At 35.9% G+C, this 27757-nt stretch overlaps 1 protein-coding gene across 2 annotated transcripts; it reads left to right on the plus strand.

Annotated features, from left to right (window-relative positions):
- SRP72 (signal recognition particle 72) lies at nt 1-27694 on the plus strand. 2 transcript variants are annotated; one of them, XM_058547140.1, is made up of 19 exons: nt 1-124; nt 2343-2463; nt 4200-4323; nt 5892-6035; nt 6115-6226; nt 7949-7980; nt 9253-9377; nt 9471-9528; nt 12330-12461; nt 13340-13468; nt 14265-14337; nt 15873-15937; nt 17371-17466; nt 18318-18421; nt 18558-18635; nt 19441-19578; nt 22258-22295; nt 24807-24966; nt 25641-27694. In XM_058547140.1, exons 1-19 carry the CDS (start codon nt 16-18, stop codon nt 25816-25818), a joined length of 2016 nt encoding a protein of 671 aa, XP_058403123.1. In that variant the 5' UTR covers nt 1-15; the 3' UTR covers nt 25819-27694. The 2 variants fall into 2 exon arrangements, with proteins under 2 accessions (XP_058403123.1, XP_058403124.1); XM_058547141.1 differs by lacking the exon at nt 1-124 and adding an exon at nt 867-973.
- Nucleotides 27695-27757: the final 63 nt, after the last annotated feature.

A 27757-nucleotide genomic window follows, 5' to 3' on the forward strand; every position in this document is an offset into this window, starting at 1 on the left:
CGCGTCTCCTGCAAGATGGCGAGCGGCGGCAGTGGGGGGGTTTCGGTGCCTGCGCTCTGGAGTGAAGTCAACCGTTACGGCCAGAATGGCGACTTCACGCGCGCTCTCAAGACCGTCAACAAGCGTAAGTGTCGGGACGGGCGCCGGGGCGAGCCCGGGCCGGCGGGACGACGCGGCCTCCTTCCGGCGCGCGCGACCCCCTCCGAGTACACGCCGGGAGGAGAGACCCCCGCCGCCCGCGCCTCGGGCCCGAACGCCCGACGGGCGTAGGTCGCAGCCCCCCCCCCCCAGATGCACCCGGGCAGCCCGGGGTCCCAGGTTGCTTAGAGCCACGTGTACTTCCCTCTTTACCCGCCGCGAGAAGCGAGGGAGGGATTTAAAGAGACCGCAGCCCCCGGCGCCTCTTCCAAACTGTTCTTATTTTCCTCCTCTGTTTTCACGCCTGATTTCGCACCTATTCCCCATTACCTCCTTTTCTCCTTGCTTTTGGCGGAGGAATCAAGACAGAATTGCTGAGGGAGCTTTTTCTCTGGGGCCGCAGCAGGGGGAGGAACCTGCTAGGGACACGTAATTTAGAAGCTGGGGCTGACAGGGTGCAAGCTGTGCAGACTCAGGGTGGAGGGAAGGGCTGGATCTGGATGTCAGGCCTGTCATTCCCACAGATAGAATCTCTCCAACGTCATTAGACCAGAAAATGTGTGTGTAAAAGCACTAACATTTGAAAAAACGTTGGAGAAAACTTTGGCCCGTGTTTTGTCGCATAACTGATCATTTCAAGTAAACTGCCTTCGTTGTGAAGTTCACTCATTAAATTCTTTTATCTTTTGTTATGTAACTGTAATATCGCCATGCTTTTTAGTGCTCTCTGTTGTGCTAAATTCTTCTGTACTGAAGATGTGCTTATATTTGTTAGATTTAGAAATGTAATTACCAAGAGGAGGTTTGCCTGTTCACAGCAGTGATAACATGCAAGGTATGTCAGTAACATACACAGCTGTATAAATAATTTCAACAACCTATTGCTGGATTAATGTAAAAAGAAGTGTTTGTGCCCACAATACACTTTTGGTGATATAGACATTGAGGAAAATAGCTACTAATTAGAATTATTTGATTCTTAAACTTATTTTGGATTAACTTTAGCCTTTGGCTAGGCCTGCAGCCAGTACCACTCATCAGTGTAGTAAATATTTTGCAGGAATTCTTTAATCAGCAAGGGCTGTCAGTTCTCCGGTGTATATTTTCTTAATTGGTAGAAATTACTTTGATTCTTAGACTGAGAATTGGATTCCTATGGTTGCCCAGGAACATGGGGAGTGATCCTGGTCATTCTGACACTGAACAGCTTGGTTAGCATTGAAACTTGGCCACCTGAGTCCTTTATTTCTCTTTGGTCATCTTATGTGAAATGGGAAATTTTGAATGGTTTTTGGAAACATTGGCAGCAAGATAAATCATATTTGTATACTTTACAGCTTATAGATTTTTCCAAAATATTCTCATTTAATCTTCTCAATAACCTTGTAAAGTAGGTAATGCTTTCACATTTGTTTTGCAGATTAGAAAATTGAGATTTAACAGTTAAGTGACTTGTCTAAGACCTCAAGGCATTTGGTGACAAGCTTGTACTCAAACCTAAGTTGTTTGCTTCCAAATTCTACATGAACTTTTTTCTTTCCCTTTGAAGTAATGAACTATGTATGTTGTAGCCTGGGTCCCAAGAGCAAAAGCTATAGAAAACAGCTTCTTTCTTGCTTCTTCATTTCACTCTACTTTTTCACTCTACTTTATTTCACTCTACCTCTTGGGAATCTCTCTCATTGAAAATCTAACTAATTATAACTCTCCTTATCGTCACTTCTTTTTTTTTCTTTTGGTGAGGAAGATCAGCCCTGAGCTAACATCCATGTTAATGCTCCTCTTTGTGCTGAGGAAGACCAGCTCTGAGCTAACATCTATTGCCAATCCTCCTCCCTTTTTTGTTCCCCCAAAGCCTCAGTAGATAGTTGTATGTCATAGTTGCACATCCTTCTAGTTGCTGTCTGTGGGACACGGCCTCAGCATGGCCAGAGAAGCCGTACGTCAGTGCACGCCCGGGATCCGATCCCGGGCCACCAGTAGCGGAGCGCGCGCACTCAACCACTAAGCCATGGGGCTGGCCCCTTATCGTCACTTCTTAAGTTAAAAATGAAGATCAGCCATTTTAAAAAATGTTTCAGCTAATCATTTCTGCTGTAATAAAATTGGAAATGTAGCTTCCTGAGGCGGGGGGGTGGGAAAATGTAATAAAAATATGAAAGGGGAGTGGATTTAAAAATTACTTTCCTAAAATTATTCTCTAGTACTGCAGATCAACAAGGATGATGTAACTGCCCTACACTGTAAAGTGGTATGCCTTATCCAGAATGGAAGTTTCAAGGAAGCCTTGAATGTCATCAATACTCACACCAAAGTGTTAGCCAAGTAAGTGATACAATTAGTTGTTTGTGCAGTTATCAGAAACACTTTTAACACAGTCATAACCGTTTCCATGGTTTTTTCCCCACTGTTCAGTGATTTTTGACCTTTTTCTTTTCTTTCTTCTTTTTTTCTTTTGCTTGCCTGTAGTGCTTCTGAAACTGGAAGGAGCAATAGTAACTTTTGTTCCTTTCTGCCTCAGGGAGCCTTTTCTTTACCCCTGTCTTCCCTTTGAACCACTAAGGAGGTAAACTGTGGAGGCCTGTGGGACATTTGTGTCACAAGAGTTCTTGGAAGACATAGAGAGAACAACTTAGCAGAAATTAAATTAAAAAAAAAATAAGGCAGAGAGGGCAGAACATATAGTGCAGGAATGCATAAGTGTATAGCTTATAAGTGTTTAGGTTGATAGAGGTCTCTAGGATGGTATGGCAGTCTTAGCCCAACCTTTTGCCTACCTCTTTTGAGAATTTTTTAGGTGAGTGTGATTTTAGGCCAAGATCTTGCAGTGTCAGAGTTCTTCAGCAGTGTTTAGAATATATAGCAGTTTTTTTGTTATTATTAATTTTTTTCATTTATTTGTTTCATTTACCATTTCATTAAATGTGAACTTATATTCTAAATTGTTACTGTAATTCGATTTTTCTTTGCAGTTATACCTAAGCCCCAAAAGAAATGTGTATTTGAACAAAGTTTGCAGCATATTTATTCTTTAATGAGAAACTGGTGTATAAGGTGCAGAACAGTATATAGTATACTTTTTTTTGTATAAGAAAAAGACGACATAAGAATTTATATGTGTATTTGCCTGTATTTACAAAAACAAACACTAGACAGAGAAACAGTGAATAAAAATAGTCACTTGTAGGAGGTAAGGGGGAACAGGGTAGATTTGATAGCAGTGGGAGTACAACCTCTTAGTGTATACCTTTTTGGTTTTTTATTTGTGCCATGTACATGTATTACAGATTGAAAACTAATCATTAAATATCATTAAAAATAAAAAGGAATTAAAGGGGACACTGCTTTCTACTAGTAAACATGTTTATGCTAAAATTCAATATTTTGAATTTTGGCAATTTTGTAAGATAGGGAAATTTTCAAATAATTTATTTTAGGCAAGTAAGTAAAGGATAATGCCATTTGCTTTGATAAATATTTTTCCTCATGGGTTATGGTTGAAACTTCAAAATGAGTTTCAGGTGTCATATTAATGTTGACGAATTTTTAAGTCAATGTATGTAAGTAGTGTTTTTGTAGTTGTGTGTTTACCAGTTGTTTGGTTTCGAGTACTATGTTTTTAAGATATCTAGTTACTTTTTCTTTGCTAATCGTTTGCTTCTTGAACAAATTAAAAGCAGCTTTATATGACTTATTTTTTGATTAGTAGATTTAGGAAACTAATAACCCATTTAAAATAGTATTCAGATTATCTTTATGTCTAAGACAATTAGTTAGCTGATTAATGATTTCATTCTCTAATGTTTGTTTCAAAAGGCCAATAATTCTAATAAGAATATCCATGAAAACAAGAGAGGCTAGGGAAATGGATGTAATATTTGCTGCCACTTAGGAGCTGTCTAATTTTCAGACATGTTACCTTTGTCAATTTCCTCATTTGTTGTTAATGGAGATTAAATAACTTAGTATAGATCCAGTGCTTAGAGCAGTGTCTGGCAGATAGTGGGTGCTCTGGAGTGTTACCTAATACATAATCAGATATCGGTTTTTTCCTTTTTCAGTAACTCTCTTTCCTTTGAGAAGGCATATTGCGAGTACAGGCTGAACAGAATTGAGAATGCCTTGAAGACCATCGAAAGTGCCAGTCAGCAGACAGACAAACTAAAGGAGCTTTATGGACAAGTGGTAATTACTGCTTTAAAATACCTCTTGACAATCATCCTAAATGAGCATGACTTTACTTGTAGGAAGGAATAGGGATGAGGAACCCCAGCCCATCCTGATGCTCCAGAAGACTTGCCACCAAACCAATTCTTGAGGTTTGACATATTCCCTGTTCTTGATCTTCATACAAACAATCGCATACATAATGTTCTATAAACAAATGACTTCCTCAGAGTAATTAGAAAATTTTAAAAAATTAAGAACTATTCTATGAACTTTGGCCTTTTTAGTTGGAAAGATGAAGGCCAATGAACTTATATACTTAATGCAGTTTTTTTTTTTTTTGTGAGGAAGATTAGCCCTGAGCTAACATCCATCACCAATCCTCCTCTTTTTGCTGAGGAAGATTGGCCCTGGGCTAACATCCGTGCCCATCTTCCTCTACTGTATATGGGACGCCACCACAGCATGGCTTGACAAGCAGAACGTCGGTGCGTGCCTGGGATCCGAACCTGCGAACCCCGGGCCACCGAAGCGGAGTGCGCACGCTTAACCGCTACGCCACTGGCCCTCCCCTACTTAATGCAGTTTTGAAATTGTGTTTCTTTCTACTTTTTGATTGGTATTTTATTGTAAGTTTAAAATAAAATAAATCATGATAGATAAGAATTTGAATGAATTCAGCTAGTTTATGAAATTCCTGAAAATATCTTATTCTAAAAGGGGTTTGAGACATATAATTAAGCCCATTGTAAAATAGGGTTATTAATGATGAGAGGACAAAAATGTTATAACCAGCAAAACCCTCGTAAAGATTTTTAAAATGTCAATTTAGGGCAAATAGTGTTATATTGAGCGTATTGTCCCAAAGAGATAGTATGAGTTTAACAATTCAAATGGATTGAAGAAAGTTTATGGATTGTAGGTGTATAAAGAACTTTGAAGGTAAGCTGGGGAAGTTTAGGGTAAATTCCAGCATTTTGAGATTGATGAAACGTACCAGTCTGTGTCATACATGGTGGACTAATGGGCCCAGAGTGGCAGTTCTTATTGTCCTTTGAGAACAACTTGAATGAAATAAGCAGGAAGTATGTTTTGTGTACTTGATGTTACTCTAGACTATACCACCTTTCTGGGAAAGAGAAAATGAAGAATAAATATAGTGAACTCCTAGGAAATACTAAGTTCTTTTGTTAACATCTAATTTTGTTCCTGTTTATTGGAGCTTAGTAATCATTTTGTGTTATGGGAAAATTTTTTCATGGTAAGTCAGATTTAGGTAACAGGATGATTTTTTGGAAAGGTTTTCTTTCACAACCCACTTAGACACTTACCTAACGTCAATACAGTGACTTTTCTGAATCATGCCTACAAATCTGCTGTATAGTAGGGATTCATTGCAAGTAACTTGGAGAGTTTTAGCACACACAACTAATTGAAAAATTATAAAAGAAAAACGGTTGATTTCCCATGTTATGCTGAATAAGGTTTTCTACTTAGTGGTTCCAAAAAGGGTTTGTATGGTGTTAGAGATATAAGACTATATTTGTCTTCTCCTCTGACTTTTTACTTGCTATTTGTCTGCTCAGTTATACCGGTTAGAACGCTATGATGAATGCTTAGCTGTGTATAGAGATCTTGTGCGAAACTCCCAAGATGATTATGATGAAGAGAGAAAAACAAACCTTTCAGCAGTTGTTGCAGCTCAAAGCAATTGGGAAAAAGTGGTTCCAGTGAGTATCTCTGTGTACCCACACAGCCATGAAGTAATATTCCTGTCTAGTATTTGACTGGTATTTTGCTCTGTGACAGGAGAACTTGGGCCTCCAAGAAGGCACACACGAACTGTGCTACAATGCTGCGTGTGCACTCATAGGACAAGGCCAGCTGAATCAGGCAATGAAAATCCTACAAAAGGCTGAAGGTCAGAAGTTAATTAAAATTATACGTAATTGTAATGTGCATATAACTTTGCAAAGTATTTCCAAAAATCACATTTTGTGAAGTTTTTAAATGGAAATTATTGATGCCGTGGGAATTTCTCAAAATTCAACTAACCTTTCTCTTGAGTTTTTGACCGTATCTCTCCTCTATTTCTGTCTGATCCCTAAGCCAGACTACTTGTCCATTTTCAACCACACCAGATCTTAAAGTCTGAATTTTGAGAAAGTTTTTGAACAAGTTACTATAGATGTTAAATGTAAATTGAGTTAATTGATATCAAGCACTTACAGTAGTACATGGCATGTAAGTATTCAGTAAATATTGGCTATTATTATTATTGGTATTAAACAGATACTCAAGTATAGTAATAATATGGTGTGCTTGTGTGTGCATATGTACACATGTACACTACATTTATACATTGATAACACTATTCAAGCACATTTTAACTCCATTTAGTATGTTTCCATATATGATATTTATATGCTTTGAATTTTTTAAATAAGAAAAAAAAATTTATTAGAGAACTTATGTCAGGTATTTGTTCTGCATACGTTTTCCCTGGAAGCTATAAAAGTGATATAGGGACTGTAGTGAATGGTGGAGAGGAAAAAAGGTGAAACAGTGTCTGTTTTACTCTTAATTAAATGTTGAAGGTTAAAATAAGAACAGAGGTTAGAGGATCATGAGAGGAAAAATATGTTTGTGAGTTATAATTTCTTGATCATACCCAGTATTGACAGTGTTATGGGAGAAGGACATTCTCATAGATTGCAGGTTTGAGTGTAAAAGTAGTACAGACTATCAGTGGGCAGTTTGGGTGATGTATAGCAGATTTTAAAATTTGCGTACCCTTTGATCCAAGATTTTTATTTCTAGAAATTTAAGGAAATAATTAGATAAATTCATATATGTATTTGTATGAATGCTAGTTGAAGAGATGTTCATAAGAAAAAATTTAGAAACGTGAGTTTCTGTTCTGTTACTACAAAATAGATTGCTGTGCAGTCATTAAAAATAATAGTAATGTAGACCTATATTATAACATAAACATGTTTACAGTATATTAAATGGAGGAAGAGAGGTTTCAAAATAGTATGTAGAATATCCCACTTTCATTTTAAAATGCAACTGCATTTACTTAAAAAAAACTGAAATGCTGATAGTAGTTATCTCTGAGTGTTGGAATTATTGTCTTTATTTTTATACTTTTCTATAATTGATTTTTTTGCAATCAAATTTATTACATTTATATTTTTTAAATGTTCTTTAAAATTTTTTTAACAAAATTACAAATGAAAGAAAAAGCCAAAGAACTAGAATAAGCAGGGACTGATAATATTTATGCAATATAGTTGATGCTAATGATAAATTTCAAATTTGCTTATTAAATTTATCTTGAAATCCTCTGCCCAAGAATTTAGTTGGTTTTTTTTTTTCCCCCCAAAGCCCCAGTAGATAGTTGTATGTCATAGTTGCACATCCTTCTAGTTGCTATGTGGGATGTGGCCTCAGCATGGCCAGAGAAGCGGTGCGTCGGTGCGCACCCGGGATCCGAACCCGGGCTGCCAGTAGCGGAACGCACGCACTTAACCGCTAAGCCACGGAGCCGGCCCCAAGAATTTAGTTCTTGCTTTTTGGAATAGTGAAAGGAATGGAAGTTACCAGGCAATGTTAATTTTAAAATCATTTTTTCCTATAGATCTTTGCCGCCGTTCGTTATCAGAAGATTCTGTAAGTATTCCACTCTTGTTAAACCTGAATGTTACATTTCTGACTGATATAAATTTGTAGGAGGCTTCATTGTAGTATTTATTGATTTTTTGGAATAGATGGTGATTCATGAATTAGGAATCACAGTAGAAACCCTCTTGATCAGTTATTTGATGCAGTCTTTTAGGGTGAGAAATTACAATACAAAAATTTTTATATGCTTTGCATGTTTTATTTTAAATTCATATAAATATAAATTCATTTTCCCATTTTAGGTGTAGCACTCAGGTCTTTGAGTATGGGTCTATTCACAGGAATTCCATGCATATTTCTTACCTAATCCAACAGTTGTGATTTTCAGTTTTTTTTTTTTTTTTTTGAAGTGCAGCAATATCTTAAAGACAGTTGTGAAGTAGTTTCATTACAGAGTTCTTATTAGATGTTAACTTTTGCACCAATCTCTTAGCGTTTTCTGGCTCACATCTAATTAGACAGTAATTTTCTGTAGGCACTCACCTTTATCAAATATTTCTGAGCATTCAGCATAGTTTTCATTGACACAAGTCTCTTTTCACACTCATGGTTCTTTTCTTACTATAATAAGTTTTATCATTTCCTTATCAAACACAACACAACTAGCATGATGGGATTGGAACAAACATATCTGACTCCTGGTCAGCATACCCTCACCAGGTGAGAGCAGGAGTTCTAGATGTGGTAAAAGAGAGCAGCCTCCTGGTCTTGACATTGTTGTGTGTGGGCATCAGTCAGCCTTTCCAGAGGAATGGAGAATCTGGAGTGTCAGTTAAGAGAGCTGCTGCTTTAATTACAGAATTCGTTTTAGCTTTTTAAGTTCTTTGTATGATGATAATTAGAACTTTGTAATCTTTGGATTGGAGTTATGGTAGAATTAAGAGTGAAGCATTTTTAAAATGTTCTTATGAGAAAATTGTTTCTAGAATTTAGAGGTATTGCTGTAAAAAGTTAAACCTGCAATCTGGTCTTTTACTTTTTTTTTTTTCGTTCTTAGGTTTTAGAGAATGATAATGATCAATGAATGGTATTCCTGAGCTTGTTGCCCTGTTCTTCCAGAATCTGTCTTTATGCCATTCTCATTTAAACTTACATCTTTTGGTGACAATTCTTAAATTTTAACAAACTGACTCTAAGGGAAAATTCCTGAAAATTATGTGTCTTCTGTAGGATTGTATATCTTTTGAATGTTTGGATCACTTCGTAAATATGTGGATCAATTTGAAGAATTCACACACAAAAAATGTTTCTTCTGCCTAGGATGGGACTGAGGAAGATCCACAGGCGGAACTGGCCATCATTCATGGGCAGATGGCCTATATTCTGCAGCTTCAGGGTCGTACAGAGGAGGCTTTGCAACTTTACAATCAGATAATAAAACTAAAGTAAGTGAATTATTTAAGTGAAGTATCTATTACAGGGAATGAAGTTTTCTTGTAAGAGTTTGTTCCTTTTTGACTCTTTCTTGTTGTTCATAGGCCAACAGATGTGGGATTGCTAGCTGTGATTGCAAATAACATCATTACCATTAACAAGGTATGGAATAACAAAGCTTTCCTAGACTTAGATTTTATACTGAAAGCATGTTACCCTAGCTTTGTCCTAGGATAACTGTTCTTTTTTCCATGACAAAGTCCAGTAAATAGTAAAAATCATAGTGGAGAGTGTTATTTAACTCATGATAATGATGATTCTGCAAGGTATATTCAAGTAATAAACCTTTTTGTAGTTATAGACCCTGGACTTTAAAATCTTACCCTTTTCACAGTTTATAATAATATGGAGAATATCTATTTATTAGAGAAATAAATTGTTTGGACTTTTAAACTTTTTGTGTGTGCACGTTTTCTGTATATAGTTTTTTCTTTCCAGTAGTTTTTATTTTTGGGGAGGGGAGACATGGACAGGTTCTCTCTTTCTCTGCTCCTCCCCCCCACTCCATGTGTAAAATATTACAAGTATGCATATAGACAGTCCTAAGGAGTACTGTACTGTTGAAATTAACCACTATTTGGAACATTGTGTTAACGGGAAAACATTTCAAGTTCAGATTTGAAATTCAAGTCAATAGAAAAATAAGAAAAGTAGCATTTGATTTCTTTTGATATGCCATGTGATTTTTCAAGTGCCATCTTATTTCATCCTCACAGTTATCTTTTTAGGTGGCAGTACTCATCTCCAGTTTATAGGAGTATCATCTGAGACTGAAAGGAGTTAAATAATTTGTATAAGGTCACAGCCAGTAAGAGGTAGAACTTGGATTCAGATTCCAGGCTCTGACTCTAAAGCTGTTCCTTCTAGTCCTTCATGGTACCTCTCTCCTCCTATTGCAGAAATTCAGAGGGTCCCCAGATGTAGGATAATGGCATTAAGAGAGGTAGTAGTTATAGGATGTTGCAGGCCATTGGCATGGTTTAGGTTTCCAAAAATTGATGCGGTTATTTGAATCTTAGCAATATATACCTACCCATGTTTATGAATAATTTGAAATGCCAGTAAGGACAAATTCTTTTTATCTGATAAATAATTGTGGGGAGGAGAGTATATGAAATACTAAATATCTCAGTGTAAAATAAGCACTGAACTTTACTTAGTCAAGAGGTATTTATTTCTGACTTTTTATTCAAAACAGTGCTGGATGCAGTAGGTAATACAAAAGAGATATAAAACATGTTCTTAATCATTACATAGTTTAAATTCTCATTCTGGTATTGAAAAAAATTGTGCACATTTAAATTTCTTGTCTGTATATTTTATAACTGCAGTATTTGGTGAAAGAAAAGATCTCTGAGTTGGCAAATTTGAGTTGACCCTTGAAGGAGGGATACGGTTTGAAGGTTAAGGAACAGTATAAGCAAATGAACATATGAAGAAATATTTGACTTGTAGGGGGGAAGTGAGAAAACAGAAGATAAGAGGATACATACATGCTGGCTAGTTAAAGAAAAAAGGTTAGATTGAATAATAGATATCAAGGTATGAGAGGCCTTGAAAATCAAATTTTTGTATAAGCGCCATGAGAGCAAAGTTTAAGAAAAGTCTGGCAGTGGTGTGCGTGATGAATTGAAGTATTAAAATAGTGGCATAGGAGAGCCAACTGGAAGTATGGTTTCTTGAGGATTGATTTATATAAAAGCCAGTTTCTTGCTGTACATTAAAATAATTTCACATTGGTTTGGAAGTTCACACTCAGAAAAAGTGGAATTTATTTTAGATTTCTTCTCTGCCTCCTTTTAGTTTTTTTTTTGTGTGTGTGAGGAAGATCGGCCCTGAGCTAACATCCATGCCAATCCTCCTCTTTTTGCTGAGGAAGACTGGCCCTGAGCTAACATCTATTGCCAGTCCTCCTCCTTTTTTTTCCCCTTTTTCTCCCCAAAGCCCCAGTAGATAGTTGTAGGTCATAATTGCACATCCTTCTAGTTGCTATATGTGGGACGCTGCCTCAGCATGGCCGAAGAGGCGGTGCATCGGTGCGCGCTCGGGATCCGAACCCAGGCTGCCAGTAGCAGAGCGTGCACACTTAACCGCTAAGCCACGGGGCCGGCCCCTACTTTTAGTCTTTAAACTGTAGAAGACCTGGTTTAAAAAGCACAGTGGTATCACTTATTTGCAGATAAATATATTATTTAACAAAGCTAGAATACTGTGCACATAGGAGACCGTTAGATGCTCAGTTTGTCCTTCTCAGCATATAATATGATTTAATTGTCTTCCTTCCTTGACAGGTATGTGACTTGCTGTAATTCTTAAGAGGACTTTCTTTAGGCAGATAACACTGTGTTATCCCACACAGAAATTTCAGAAAATTAAACATGCTTGTGCTTCTGCCTAGGTGAGAAGGGGCTTAAGAAAAGGAAAAACAGTAGCTATATTACATTAGTATTTCCTGCTAAAAATGGATTCAAAAGAGGTGTGAATATACTCCTGAATTTTAATGTAAGCAAAGCTTACATAATGACAATATTTCAAAGAGGAATGAGTTATTTTCCTCATTTGTCGTCTAAATTCTAAAGGACATAGTTTGTAGAAGTTGCAAATTTAGGTATCTTTGTAGTTTGAATTTTGACTGTAAGATTTGTGCTATCCCTATGTACTTTTCTTCAACAAGCTCAAAACAAGCAGTTAATAGTAGAAAGATAAAACAAAAGAAAACCAAGAACCCAAGATATTTATATGCGTTTAGGAGCATAGGCACCCCAACTAGGTAGACGTATTATTTTCCAAGCTCTCTTGTGTTTATAGAAAATAACTAAATGACATAGGAATAAGGCCTTGGACTGTTAAAAGAGTTGAAGTCTGAGATTGCTGTTAATGGTGGATGAACTTTTCTTTGTCAGGACCAAAATGTCTTTGACTCCAAGAAGAAGGTGAAATTAACCAATGCAGAAGGAGTAGAGTTTAAGCTTTCCAAGAAACAACTGCAAGCCATAGAATTTAACAAAGCTTTACTTGCTATGTACACAAACCAGGTAGGTGACAGACCTCTGGTTCCCCTGGCTAAACCTTTTGGACTATGGCTTATGAGGCATAATGGGTGTATCAGTCCAATCTGTTTATGTTTTTTGTTTATATTTTGTCTTAAACCCATGTATTCTACAGACTGTCATACGTCATACATTTTATTTGTTAAACAAGTAATTTGCCCAATTCCTTGTAAAGGTGTGCAGTTGGTGGCTTTTAAGGGAAGAAAACACTATTCATACCTGTGAACGAGATAATTTTCTCATTATCTTATTTCTAATCTCTCTGAATTAAAGTAAAAATCATCCAAGATGCCAATCATGATTACAGATTTAAGATCCATCTTTCATTTTAGTTTGTGCATAATCATATCAAGTTATAAATGTTAAGGAGGTTATATTCTAACTTAAATATGGATTAATTTTAATTAAATTAAGACTTCATACTCTTCTAGAGTAGAGGTTTTCAGTGGGAGAATGAGAGGCAGTTGTGTTATCATTTAGAACCCAGTTGAGTTATTCTTAAATACTTGAGCAAGAAATACCTATACCTTTTGTTGTTTTGAAGCAAAGGCTAATACTTGATATAATTTTTCTAAACAAAATTTTGGAATTAAAGCATCCAAATGAATGTTTAGAACTTGTCCTTTACCTAAATGCTTTTAGAACTCATGGCTTAAATGGAATAAACAGAAATCTTTTTCTTACAGGAAAAAATTGAGAATAGATAGTATAAAACCACTTTTCTCACCCTAGGCAGTTCTTCACTTACTATTTTGTTTCAACTGATTTCCTTCCCCAATCCTCCTTTTCTTTGTGGTCATTCACTTAATGTTTAATTTTATTAACCAGCTTCTTTTTATGGGGGGAAAAATATTGTCTTTTAGGCAGAACAGTGTCGCAAAATATCTGCCGGTTTACAGTCCCAAAGTCCTGAGCGTCTCCTGCCTGTGTTAATCCAAGCTGCCCAGCTCTGCCGTGAAAAGCAGCACACAAAAGCAATAGAACTGCTTCAGGTGAAGGAATTACTTAAATTTTGAATGAGGTGTCAGGTAGTTGCAGCCTTGTTTCATTTTCATTATGTTATAATAATGTACAAGCTTGTAAATTTCATGGGAAAACTAATAAGTAATGTTCAACTAGACAAATTCTAGAGTGTCACTTGAGTTAATTCTTGGACTACAGTTTTGTTTAAATAAATTTGCATTAGTAAATAGTTTGCCATAAACCCTGAAGAATGCTTTTGGTTTGGAGATTTAATGAGTTAGGGATTTATTTTAGGCTTATTATGCCAGAACATGCTAACCCCCATTTCAATGTATTCTGCATTGAGTCCCAATCTAAAACGTCAAGCAATTACGGAGATACTGACTTGGTTTTTATCAACCTAAACTGCTGTTTGATTACATATTTGAATTTCCTGAGGGTAGACAACATTGGAAAGTTGGACAGGGTAAAATTAGGATCATCCTGAGGGGCACTGTTGCCCAGCAGGGACCCTAAGTAAGAGGCATCATTTATTCGAGTATCTTTCTTTAAAAAAAAAGAAAGAAATCTACCAAGAAATCTTAATTATTATTTCTCTATTAGTGACTTCCTGGAAACTTGACGTTATTGCACTTACTTTCAGAGCAAAGTGGGTGTTGAATAAAATTTTTTCAAAGTTAAAATTTTGATCTGCAACCAGAAGTTTAATATTTTAAAACTGGATTTAAATTTTTATGTTGCTGAGATAAGTAATCGGAATGTGTGGAGTTAGTTGTGTAAAATTAAATGTGATTTTTTTTCTCCCCCATCTAAAAAAAATTTTAGGAATTTTCAGATCAGCATCCAGAAAATGCAGCTGAAATTAAGCTGACCATGGCACAACTGAAAATTTCCCAAGGTATTAATGATGATTTCATCATGATTAAAATATCATTTTAATGGAAACATATGGTTGGAATGATTCTGATATAGTTGTCAACTATGTGATTTTAAGATTTTAGCATAATGGTGCAGCATAATTATTGCTGTAAATATGAATCTAGATTGTGTGAGCTCCAGCAGATTTAGTAGTGAGTTCGTTGGCCTTTTCTTGGGTTATTCCTAAATTGTTAGAGTGAGTCTTGTTCTATGCCTTGAAAGTCAGTAGAAGCAAAGGGTTCCTCTTTTCCAAAAGACCCTACTTACTCAAATTTCCTGAGCATGTCATGTGTAGAAATGCTTACATCTGTCACTTGGTAGTATTTGCATGATGTAAGGGTTACTTTGCATCCTAGTTTTCAGAATTTCTTAGCTTAGCCCTTTATCCTCCATTTATGCTTTATGACCCTTAGCTTTGGGAGAAACTGACATTTTTGAATCTTAGAGAAAACTACTAGTGTTTTTGTCATTGATTTTGAACCAACCTTGAGTGATTATCTAGAGCTGTGTTCTCCATATTTGGTAGTCACTATGCACACATAGCTATTTTTAGTTTAAATTAAAATTAAATGAAATTTAAAATTCAGTTCCTCAGTTGTGCCAGCCACATTTCAGAAGCTTTGTATCTACATATGACTAGTTGGACAGCATAGATATAGGACGTTTCCATCATCATAGAAAGTTCTGTCAGACAGCTCTGCTGTAGACCATGCATTCTCAATGGGAGTGATGATTGCTTTGCTTGGGGTGGGGGTGTCAAAAAACTCTTAGATATTACAGTGGCTGAAAGGAAAATTTCATGGTTAGAGGGGAGGGGAGTTGGCAATTAGGGGGAAAAAATGTCTAAAAAGGCTCCTTAGTGGATAGTAAAGAAAACAAGATTGAGAAGCACTGCTTGTCTCCCTGTTACCCTGCTCTCACATTTCCTTACTTTCCTCCCTTGTTTCTTTTTCCTTTTCCCACCTCTCTTCTTTTTCTTGTTCTCTCTATCTTCTGTTCTTAGCGGTTTTCAGTTTAAGTTTTGCAAGGATTATTTATTGTTCTAAAATTACTGAGAGAGAGCCTGTTGTGGTTTTTGTTTGTTTTGTTTTTAAAGACTTTGGAAGGTTTATGTTATTGAGGTTTGCAATGAGTGGAAAATCAGAATTTTGACACCATAGGAAATGTTCCATTTTTCTCATATCTACAGTACCATATTTCAAGGCCTTTAGTGGAGGACCCCACCTTTAAATTACGGCCTGAAAAAGGAGAAACAGGACTCAACAGACTGGGAGCTGGGAAACATTTTTTCTGGTAGCAGCTTGCCATTAACTTTCTTTGTGAGCGTAAGCAAGATATATTGTTTCCTTGGGACTCACTTTCCTTATCTATAAAATGAATAAATAGAGTACATTATCCCCAAGACCCCAAAGCTTGAGTATTTAAAGATGTTACAAAATATGACTCGTAAATTTCTTATTTTTTTCCATAAAATACTTTCTTTAATGTGATGCTGATTGTTTTTACTCTCTTAAGGTAATATTTCCAAAGCATGTCTAATATTGAGAAGCATAGAGGAGTTAAAGCATAAACCAGGCATGGTGAGTTCATAAAGTATTATTAGACTGAAAAAATAATGGAATTAATAGTCCATTGGTATGTTTGCTATTTATTTGTATTCATTTTAATTTCTACTTATTTATTTATCATAATGTAGGAGTAGTAAAAATAATAAGTACTTATTTGGTATACATTTAATTTCGTTTTGTGCTCTGCTTTGCATTGGTTTTTTATTTAGTCAAATGTGCTAGGCACTATTTAGGCCTTATATTACCACTAAAAGCCAACCTCAAATAACCTAAGACCTGTATAGGGAATTTCTTAGCCTAAATTATTTTATCATGTCTTAGTGTGATTTCTTTAAGTTAAAACAATTTAGTAGTATTGCAACAAATTTAGTTTTTAGTTCTCTGAATATTCAAGCATCACAGGTTTAGGTTCCTAATATAGCTGCAAAAGCATCTCTTTCAAAGTAGAGACTACTTCTGTAGTGGTGGTTTGTGCATTTATTGAACAGAGAGTGTTTTATTCATGTGTGTCCTCTAACACAGCTTGTTTATAGGTGGCACTCCAATGTATAATAATGTTATGGTAGTGCTTTCTCTTTTGAAGATTCATATTTTAAAGACAGTTACAATTATTTTATGTTAGAATCAAATATAATATATGGCTGAAAATAAAATGTTTCTAATATTTAATATCTGGCCTTCTGTTGCCTTTCAAGAAATATATCCACTTCCTCTAGGTTATTGAATTCATTTGCATAAAAGTTGTTCAGATATTCCCTATTTATTTTTTTAATATCTGTAGAACCTCTCTCATTCCTGATATTAGCTATTTGTGTCTTCATTTTTTTATTTTCTGATCAGTCTGGCCAGAGGTTTATCAGTTTTATTTTATTTTTTTTTCAAAGATCCAGCTTTTTGTTTCTGTTTCCTTTCTAGCGTCATCTCCTATTGTTCCCCCCTTTCTCACTCCACTCCAGTCACATGGAGTCACACTCCTTGCTATCCCTCTAACACACTAGGCAAGGTTTTCACTGACTTTATGTAGCTCAGGCCACATGCAACTCATCATGGGAGTTTAACCACACTAGTGTGTACCTCACCGGTCACACATTTGGATGTCCCAACAATGTCTTATCATATAAACTAGTTTTCTAAGCACTTATTCTCAAGTTCTGTACTTACCTTGTTGTGGACTGGTAACAAACTGTTTGTGAACTGGCACTGCTTTAGAGGAAAGGTGTATTTTATAAATAACTGCCTTTGCATTTGGAAAACACTGTTGTTCATGGTATTTCTAGTTATTATGCTCTATAAAGATAGTAATTTTGATGATGAATTAGGTCCTGACAGAGTGCCTAGCAACCTTTATTTGCTATTTCTTCAATGTTTTTCATTTTCAAAAACTTATTCTGATAGAAGAGGGGGAATTTTATTAATTTTATTAATTTATATCTTTGGCTGGGTAGGTGTCTGCATTAGTGACCATGTACAGCCATGAGGAAGATATTGATAGTGCCATTGAGGTCTTCACACAAGCTATCCAGTGGTATCAAAACCATCAGGTAAATAAATGGAGTAAAATGTTATGAGGGCATTTTTTCACATAAAAATAAAAAGCTGCAGTAGTGAACTCAAAATTTAGGAGAATTGAAATATTCAAAGTCACTATTTTAAAAACAGAATGCTGCTAGGCTCTCAAATTCCTTTTTTTAAGTATGCTAGATCCAAATAAAGTTATTAGAAATAAGAAATAGGTGCCAAATGAAAAAAAATAGCTCAGTTGTGTTTTCTGAATCTTCTTCTCACGTGTGTGTATATGTTTGTATGTGTAACCTCAAGAAGTAAGAATGCTGATAATACATGATTGCACATGAGAGAGCTCATCTTTAGTAGCTAGAAAGCCTATGGATGGTAGTAATTGGTGGAACAGGAATACATGGTATATCATATCTCCATCTAATAGGAACGTCTTCATTTTTTCCAGTATGGGTCTCTGCATAGGCAATATCCAACTTATAAATATACCTGCACACAGGTGGCATTTATGCTGTTAGCAGTAGAGGGATATCAGTGTTCTGGGGAGTATTGTGTTAAATGAATATTTGAAAACTATAGTGACATTTTTAAGATTTGATTATGAGGGAATATTTCTAGTGGTAGACAATCTAAATAGAGATGGATTGTATTCTGAATTCATAAATTGGTCTTCACTTGTACTAATTTGTCTACCCCCCTCCCTGTATGTGTGTGTGTGAATTTGTTTTTGTTTTGTGCATTCAATAAAACTTAAGATGAGGAATTCAATGGATAGGTCCATTTTAAAGGTCCAAGGGATAGGTCCATATAGTAACTTCATTGACTTGCTAGATATTTAGCTTGAAACTTTTTTTTCCTCTTTTTATTGAACCTGTAGCCTAAATCTCCTGCTCATTTGTCCTTGGTAAGAGAAGCTGCAAACTTCAAACTCAAATATGGGCGGAAGAAGGAGGCAATTAGTGACCTAGAACAACTATGGAAGTAAGCTCTGAAAGGTGGAGATGTAGAAATCCAAATTTTATTGCCGTTATTTGATATGAGGGAGTTATTTTGCTTGTTTATGTTCCTTTCTCCAGTTTTATAAACTGTTTAGTAACTTTCTTATTTCTTCTTTTAGACAAAATCCAAAAGATATTCACACCCTGGCGCAGCTTATTTCTGCATACTCACTCGTAGATCCTGAGAAAGCAAAAGCGTATCCTTTTGACTGTTGTTCCAGACAGCTCTCAAGTAGTGCGCAGGATCTCTTCCAGTACCTGTTTTGACTAGGGCTGTTTCTGTTGTAAATTTTAACAAACAAAACCCCCTTCTAACTAGTAAAAGCAAAAATGAGAATTTATTGATCAGTGTGATCTATACAGTGATAGATCCAACTTGAGGTAGTTTGATCCAGAAGCAAAAATGGAGTCAACACGGTGCAGCCTCTGTCCCTTCAGATTCAAGTCCAGCAGCAAAACAAAGAAACAGAGCAAAAGCATATTTTATTTGGGTAGTTGTACATGATTCTGAAATGTCATTCTGACTGAACTGTCTTTGGTCACCTGCCCATCTCAAACAATTACTGAAGATAGGAGGATTCAGTGTCCTCATTGGCTGAGTTTGGATCGTGTGTGCTACTCCAGTCCAGGGTGTGTTCCCAAAACTGAGGTGAGCTGGTGGACACTAAGCAGCCACAAGTCAATTTCAGTGAGCAAATCTATGTTTTATAAGCTTGATAGTTTTGGAATGGAGTTTTTATTAAGCTACAGCCTTGAAGTACAGCACTGAGTTAAGGAATAGATGATTAGTTTGTAACTCCTTTCTCAAGTTCTCCTTTCAGAATATATGATATGTAATTGACTTAATGACCTGCTGATTTGTTATTCTATAGAAGATTTAAGAACGTTGTTTTGCTTTTGATGAAGGGCATCAAAAAAAGCGTGTTTTTCTGTTGGCATAGATATATTGGCAGACGTATATATGTGTATATATTGTGTTCCTGAACTCCTGTTGGATCCCAGTCTTAGTAAACACTTGCCCTCGTCAGATAGCATGTCTCTAAAAGTAGATGTCGAGGCTCTTGAAAATTCTCCTGGTGCTACGTACATTCGGAAGAAGGGTGGAAAAGTTGCTGGAGATAGTCAACCAAAGGAGCAAGGGTAATGTTTTTCATTGTAACATTCACTAACACTGATTTAAATTATATAAGGAATAAAAAATACATTCTTAAAAAAATTCCTTGTGAATAAAGTTTGTCACCTTTGTTTCTTTTCCCTTCCTTTTTGCTGTGCCCAGCTCTTAGTCCTTGTGTCTCCCCTCCTCCCCGGCCCAGAATTAACCTCTGATATTAATTTAACCTGTATCCTTCAGGATCTTTGTATTTACAGGCAGAAGTGATCTAGAAATATTTTCCTTGTACTGGTTTATTTTTTGTTTTTTACAGAAGTAGGATTAGATTGTACTTATTGTTTTCCAATTTGCTTTCTTTCGTATACTAAGTCTTGGAGATTTTTGCATATTCTAAATGTAGACATATTGCATTCTCTTTATGCATAGTATTCTGTAGGCTGCATGTGCCCTACTTTATTTAAGTTTTTGATGTACATTTAGTATATCATTCAGTAATACTAAACCAAAGTTCAGATGAGATTTATTTTGCTGATTTGGAGAAAAGGTTAGCCAGCTTCATTTAACTTATAAGAAGTCAAATTCTGATTCTTTCCTTGTTCTCCTACATTGCCAACTCAAAAACACAGTTAGCAGAGGCTTGCAGTAAAATGCTTAAAGATCCTGTTTTTGACTCAGGATGAATAGTGAATGGAAGAGAGATAATACTTCCCTAGTTTTATGGCTTTCATAATTTTTCACTGTTTTCTCCTTTTTTGAATGCCTTTTGAAATGTAGATCTTAAAAAAAAATCAGCAACAGTATATGACTGACTTCATTATGAACTCTATGTTTAGTAAAAAAGCATTATCTTCCTCATAATAGGTTTTAAAAACTTAAATAAGGAGTTGAAGTCTCAGAGATGCTACATTGTTCTAAATTCCATTTCATCATATGATTCCAATTTCAAGCCTTATCAAGAACCCCAAAATGAAATAAATTAAAACCAGATCTTAAGGGAATTTTCAAATAATGGCTATTTAAATATTTTCACTATTTTTTTTCCTCTTCCAGAACAGGGTTGGGTAGGAACATACAGTTTTTTTTAATCCTTTAATCTTCTTTCTCTTTTCTCTTAGGCAATTATTAAGATGTACATTGACTTTTTAAATTTCAGCAAGGTATTTTCATTAGACATTATTAATGCCTTTTATTTTATGCTAATTTTTTTTTTTTAATAATTTTATTTATTTATTTATTTTTCCCCCCAAAGCCCCAGTAGATAGTTGTATGTCATAGCTGCACATCCTTCTAGTTGCTGTATGTGGGACGCGGCCTCAGCATGGCCGGAGAAGCGGTGCGTCAGTGCATGCCCGGGATCCGAACCCGGGTCGCCAGCAGTGGAGCGCGCGCACTTAACCACTAAGCCATGGGACCAGCCCTATGCTAATTTTTGAATACAAAGGTTTAGTTTCTTTTGAAGATACGCTGTGTTATTGACAAAACAATAAATCATTGTCCTTGCCCTCAAAAGAACTAGGTCTAGCCGAAGGAAATATATTTAAGCTATATTTAAGTTAAATATATTTAACTACTATAAGTAGTTGCAGTGAAGGTCTTATGTGCTGTGATTGTGTAGGGCATAGAGGATACACCAGGGGGCATAGTCAGTTCTTCCTGGGGACAGTGGGAGGTTAGGAAAGGCTTCATGGAGGAGGTGATTGTGTTGACTCCTGAGGAATATGAGGAGAATGAGGTAGGCAAAGTGTGAGCAAAGGCAAAGAAATAAGAAATGGCAGAGAGCTTTGGGGAAATCGTAGGCATGGCTGTGGAGTATGATTTGTAGGGAGACAATTTAGAAGACTATTGTATAGTCTGCGTGAGAGATGAAGCTCTAAAGTAAGACACTGTATGTTGTATTTCTTATTGTTCATGGTACCCTGAAAGAACTTTCACAACTGAATGACTTGGTAGAATGAATTTTTGGCAGAAGTTGTTGCTGTCTCATCTTTTTAGTTCAGTGTTTCAGAGTTCACATAGAGGTATATCACAATGATTATGTACAGAGATATATTTTTTTATGTCTTCCTCTTATATTTGTCAGAGTACTTAACAGTTATTTTGAAATGTTCTTGATTTCTTATGCTCTTTTCACCGCTTTTTTTTTTGTCAGTGTACTTAATAAAGATTTTACTGACTTAAAAAATTTAGTAAATTCACAAGGTTCAAAATTTGAAAGATAAAAAAGCTCAGAGTAAAAAGTCTTCCTTCCACCCCTGTTGGCCCTCCTCCCTCCCAGACCACACCACTGTTACTTGTCTTGCATATCCTCCCAGAGATATTCTTTGCATGTATTATACCTATACATTTTCTTCTGGCAAAGAGTTTAATTACCTGTTTTTCTAGTTTTGCCAAACATAAGGTAACTTACCACAGTACTGTATATTTTCATGCTTGTGCAGACTTAATACATACCAATGAAAATGGTATGGTATCTGTTTTCTGGACACACTTGTCACCCCTCTTTTAAACCACCTTCCAAAAACTGTAGTGTATGAAACTTGATTAAATTTACCAGAATTAATATTCCAGCTAGTTTTTTAGCTTTGATGAGCCTGTACCAAGTTGTAAATGCCTTTATGATAAAGTGCCCAGCTCACTCTTTTGCACATACTTAATGCTATATAAATATTTTATCACGTTGATGGTAATGATTTTTCTTCTCTTTGTAGACAGGGAGATTTGAAAAAGAAGAAGAAGAAAAAGAAGGGTAAGACTTGTTTTTTTTTTTTCAATCTTCACGTTCCTTTCTACAAGATGAAAGCTTGAGTTTAGCCCTATATAAAAATCTTTGGATATAAATATCCATTCTTGTATCTTTGAACACTAACTTTTGTCTTAATGATAGCTAACATTTAATTTTATATACTTTAAAGAGTGCAACTCGGGAATTTGGTTGCCTGAATTCAGATTGTTGCTCTAGTAACATTGCTCTTTCACTGTGACTGTGAACAGGTTATTTAACATACGTGCCGGAGATTTTCATCTATAAACGAATATGATAGTATATACCTCATAGGATTAAATGAGATACGACATGTAAAGCACTTAGAACAATGTCTGCCGCACAGTAAGCCCTTATACATTAGGTTGCTTTCGGCTACCAGTACCATAAAACTCTATCAAACTGGCTTAAGAAAATTTATTTACAAAATTGGCAGTGTAGAGGAAGGCTAGCATCAAGGTTGGTTGATCCAATAGTTGTGTCTCTTTGTTCTGCTGTACACAAAACTGAATCCCATTAGAGTCATAGGATGTTTTTTGGAAACAGTCAGGGCCACAAAGCTTGTCATTTATATCCAGCAGGACAAAACGGGTGTCTCTGCATTTGGCATGTCTTTCCCGTTAATCTGATTGGGCCAGCGTTGGTCAGTGTCCAGCCCTGGACCATTAACCAGGGGAGCGCCATGCATTGATTGGCTTAGGCTGTGTTCTTAATCCATGGCAAGCGTGGGTGGAATTACCATGCCTCACTTCAACGAGTCAGAGGTTATCCTTGGAGCCACCTACCTGTTCCTGAGTCTTTGGGAAATCTGTGGCATAAATCAGGTTGTTTCTTGATTTTGCCCACTGCCGTCTTAGGATTCAGGTTTCCCAAGTCTGCCAAGTTTATTACCACTCCTCCATCTGTTTTCCTTCTTCCAAAATTTTATTGATAATACCTTTTCTCCTATTCTTCCTTCTGATGTGTTTGTTACCATTTTAGTAGAGTTTTGGGATGGTGCAGAAACTAATATTTGTATTCAACTCATTATCTTTAACTAAAAGTTTTATTAGCTCTTCACTTTTGTCACAGTGCTTGGAAATTGGTAAAAACTCAATAAGTATTTGTTTTATGTATTAGTAATACTGCAAGGGAACAGCTGATAATTATAGGTAGCAGTAATCTGCTGTTTCTCTTTCTTTTCTAGTTTTTGTAGTTCACAGATGAGCATTTTTTAAAACTTAGAAATGATATATGCTCATTCTAAAAACAAAAACAAACAAAAAAAACCACTAAAACTTCTATCATTATAAAATGGCATAAAGTGGAAAATTCCCTTCCCCAAATTCATGCTTCTAGAGATAATTACTTTTTTGTATATAGAAACATGCATTATTATATATTTACATGCTCAGTCAATAAAAGTTTTTACAAAACTGATATGAACATGTCATCAGGATTTGTTTTAATCTACTTTAGACTGTATTGTGCAGACTTTTTTCCAAATTATTACATGTATATGTACTTTACTTTTTAATTCATAGCTATAGCTTACTATAGTGTGGGTATGCTATAATTTATTTGATCATTCTCTTACTGATAGACATTTAAGTTAGTTTACTATTTTAAAGAATGTCATAGAGAATATTCTTATACACACAACTTTGTGGCTTGTGGATATCTGCAGGATAAATTTCTAGAAGTATAAATTTTGACTGGTACTGCCATATTAAATTGCTCTCTACAAAGGCTATACCGGTATATACTTCTGCCAGTAGTATTTCCCACTCTCTCTCCAACACTGGTTATTATTACTTTTAATATTTGTTAGTTTGATAGAATTTGTTCCTTTTTCATTTTTAATTAGTGAGATTGAGCTTATTTTCACATGATTAAAGACTTTTATTTCTCCTGGTTTACCCTAATTACATCTGTGCCTGTTTTTCTTTGCATGATTTGCCTGTTGATTATCAGTAACTCATTCTTTTTTGTGTGTGTGTGAGGAAGATTAGCCCTGAGCTAACATCTGTGCCAATCTTCCTCTATTTTGTATGTGGGATGCCGCCACAGCATGACTTGATGAGCGGTGCATAGCTCTGCGCCCGGGATCCAAACCTGTGAACCCTGGGCCACCGAAGCAGAGCACCCAAACTTAACCGTTATGGTACAGGGCTGGCCCAATAACTCATTCTATATTAAGAATATTAATTCACTCTCTTATATAGTATGCAGATATTTTTTATTTCTCTTAAAAATGTATATTTTAGCCAATGAAATTTAAAATTTTTTGTATGAATATATCTATGAAATCTTTTCCATTATGGCGTCTGAATTTCGTGTCATGCTTAGAAATAAGGCCTTTTCCCATGCTAGATTACACAAATAAAACTTTCTCAGATAACTTTATTTCAGTTTTAATCTTATTGATGCCCAGGCTTGGACACACTGTTTAAACAATCTGTCTTAAAAACATTATGGACAGATCTCTAATTTCTTTGTCAATTAATTGTTACATAGGAAAACTGCCTAAGAATTATGACCCAAAAGTGACCCCAGATCCTGAAAGATGGCTGCCAATGCGAGAACGTTCTTACTACCGGGGAAGAAAGAAGGGGAAAAAGAAGGATCAGATTGGAAAAGGGACCCAGGGAGCAACTGCAGGAGCTTCGTCTGAGCTGTAAGTCACTGCTCCCCAGTTGAAGGCACTCAGCATAGGGCTGGTTCCTTCTGAGATTGAAGTCAGGGTCAGTCTCATACTAATGACTCAGGGTCATTAGTAAGAATTTTTTAAAATACATTTTAAGTGTGAGAAGTACAGTCACATATCTTTGGTAAATGTTTTGCAATATGCTTAGGTAAGGGACAGAAAATGTGGTGTTTCTGGTTTGATTATCTTGTGAATACTAAGATTATAGGATTGTATTGTAAATATTAAGATTTTAAGACCTTCCAAAGGAAAATGAACACACTGAGTTGTTCAACTAACTAAATATCTGGAGAAACAAACAAATATAAATAATGTGACTAGAAAGAAGTATTAAAAATGTTACTAAATAAGTTATTTCTACATGGTAGGATTATAGGTCATTTTAAAATTTGTTCTTTATTTTCCAAGCTTTCTAAAAGTTGGCATGTACCATATATTACTTTTTCTTTAATTATAAAGCAATAAAATTTTTATTCAAAAGAAAAATTGATAGGGAGTTGGGGAACCCACCTTAAAAGAGATAGAATATGTGTGGGAGATTTTTAGGGGTAGACAGTGAAATCCATGTACATATAACGTTTTTATAGCCTTCTCCTTTGTTGAATATGTGAATGACCAACACTTTCCTGATCTGATGATTTCAGGGATGCCAGTAAAACTGTGAGCAGCCCACCCACCTCCCCAAGACCTGGCAGTGCAGCAACAGCATCTGCATCTACAAGTAATATCATACCCCCAAGACACCAGAAACCTGCAGGGGCTCCAGCAACAAAAAAGAAACAGCAACAGAAAAAGAAGAAAGGTGGAAAAGGTGGCTGGTGATTAGAACGTACTTGTTGCAGTCTGTTTTTAAACTAGTCTCGTTGACATTAGGAACATGATACAGGTGACACAGCAAGAAGCACAGAGCTGCTCCCTCTCCCATCCCCACATTTTAATACAATTATTTTCTTGTGCATCAAACGGGAAAACATCTTCTGCAAGTTCTGCTTAGTCAGACTTGGCCTACCTGTACCACCTAGGTTTGCACAGATGATAAGGACTCAAAATAATTGGGCATTTACCCACCTTGATACCTGTTGCATCCTTTCTCTCTGTGTGCTGATCTGGTGGTTTTTTCAGTTTTACAAAGAAGGCATGTTATCCAAAGTTTCCTAGGATTTAAACAGAAACCACTTCTACTGTTCAAACTAGTGTCTGAAGATATTTGTTCCTATCAAGTCCCAGTTTAAATTATGTCTTAGGATGCCTTAGGAGACTGAAAGTGGAATCTTCTGAGCATTCCAAATATCTGCTTAGAAATATCATGTGATAAAAAGGGACCTTATTACACTGGTGTTCTTCACTTCATTACATGAGTGGCCACTGGAAAACTAAAGTAAATGTCTTGATTAATTTTGACCATAAATTCTCTGTCATGTGATACTGAAATATGGGATTGTGTGTGTATGTGTGTGTGTATACATATATATAAATTAGGACTCCTTTGCACCCCTGTATTGTTTTCAGATTATGATAACATTATATTGATTTAGCACCGTTCAAGAACCCAAGGAAAATATATCAATGTTGTAAGAAGTTGACTCTTAGACCCAGTGTTCTGAGTTCAGATGGGTTTGGACTGTCTCAATCAGAAAGATTTAATGGCCACTATCAAGAGCATGAACATTGACTTCCTACTTAGAGACAAAATCAATACCAGAGTTCAGTAGCGGGCAGTATTAAAACTTAACAGAACTGTTTGGCCCAATTAAGATACTCAGATGGCTCCTCTTTCTAGTTAGGGGTACAGTCATGTATTATGCTTCTCAAAGTAATGAAGTATTACACAGTCAGTCTGTGGTGTCAGTGTTGCTCAGGTCTTTCCGTTCTTGCAAACCACTTTCCCATTGAACAGCTGTGAGACAGACGCACTGGGATGCCCACCCTTGTTAGAATTCATTTTATAGGGCCCAAGAGGACATTAAATTTAGACTTATGAGTATTTCCTTGTGATCATATTACTCCATCCTTGTTAATAAAGTGCTGCTGTGTTTGACTCTGAACATCTACTGGAACTTCTTCAAAGAGTTTTTAAAAAGGCTTTCCTCCTTTACAAAAGTAAGAAATGCAGTGCTGCCTTTCTGTTTAGTGTAGTCAAAATCTCTGGTGGCATCTAAACAAGAGACCCTCTTATATATGGATGATTTAGTATGGCATAATACTTTTTGAGCTGTCAGAGAATAGTCTTTTGGTAAGAGTGACAGATACTTATTCTTTTGGAATATACACCCCATTACAGGAATAATTACTAGTAAATTTGTTAGGATTCATTACATTTCTGTGGTGAAGGATAATCATTTTTTAGGTCCACTAAGCTACAGAATTTTGGTGAAAATTATCCATTATTGAAAATTTTGACCCAGGGCACAACAATGACATTTACAGTTCTCTATTTACTCATTGTAATTGCCATTCATTGTTATTATTAGTCTTTACTAAGCAACTGAAACCTCAGTTTAAATAAGTTATAATTGTCAAATGAAGTGTAAACATCTACATTAACTAATTACTACTTCTTTTGGACAGGTCTTTAAACAATGACATATATACTTTGTGTATATATATGTGTGTGTGTGTACATTTATAGAAACCAGTACGGATACATCCAGTCACTGTGGCACCTTTTAAAATAAAATATTCTAGCAGTGAATATGGATTAAGGTGTTTTGGGTGTTGGCATTTTATGGAGGACTTCCTGGTTAGTATAGCTAAGAAATTG

The sequence above is a fragment of the Diceros bicornis genome, chromosome 8 (genome assembly GCF_020826845.1).
Source record: "Diceros bicornis minor isolate mBicDic1 chromosome 8, mDicBic1.mat.cur, whole genome shotgun sequence".
Taxonomy (NCBI): domain Eukaryota; kingdom Metazoa; phylum Chordata; class Mammalia; order Perissodactyla; family Rhinocerotidae; genus Diceros; species Diceros bicornis.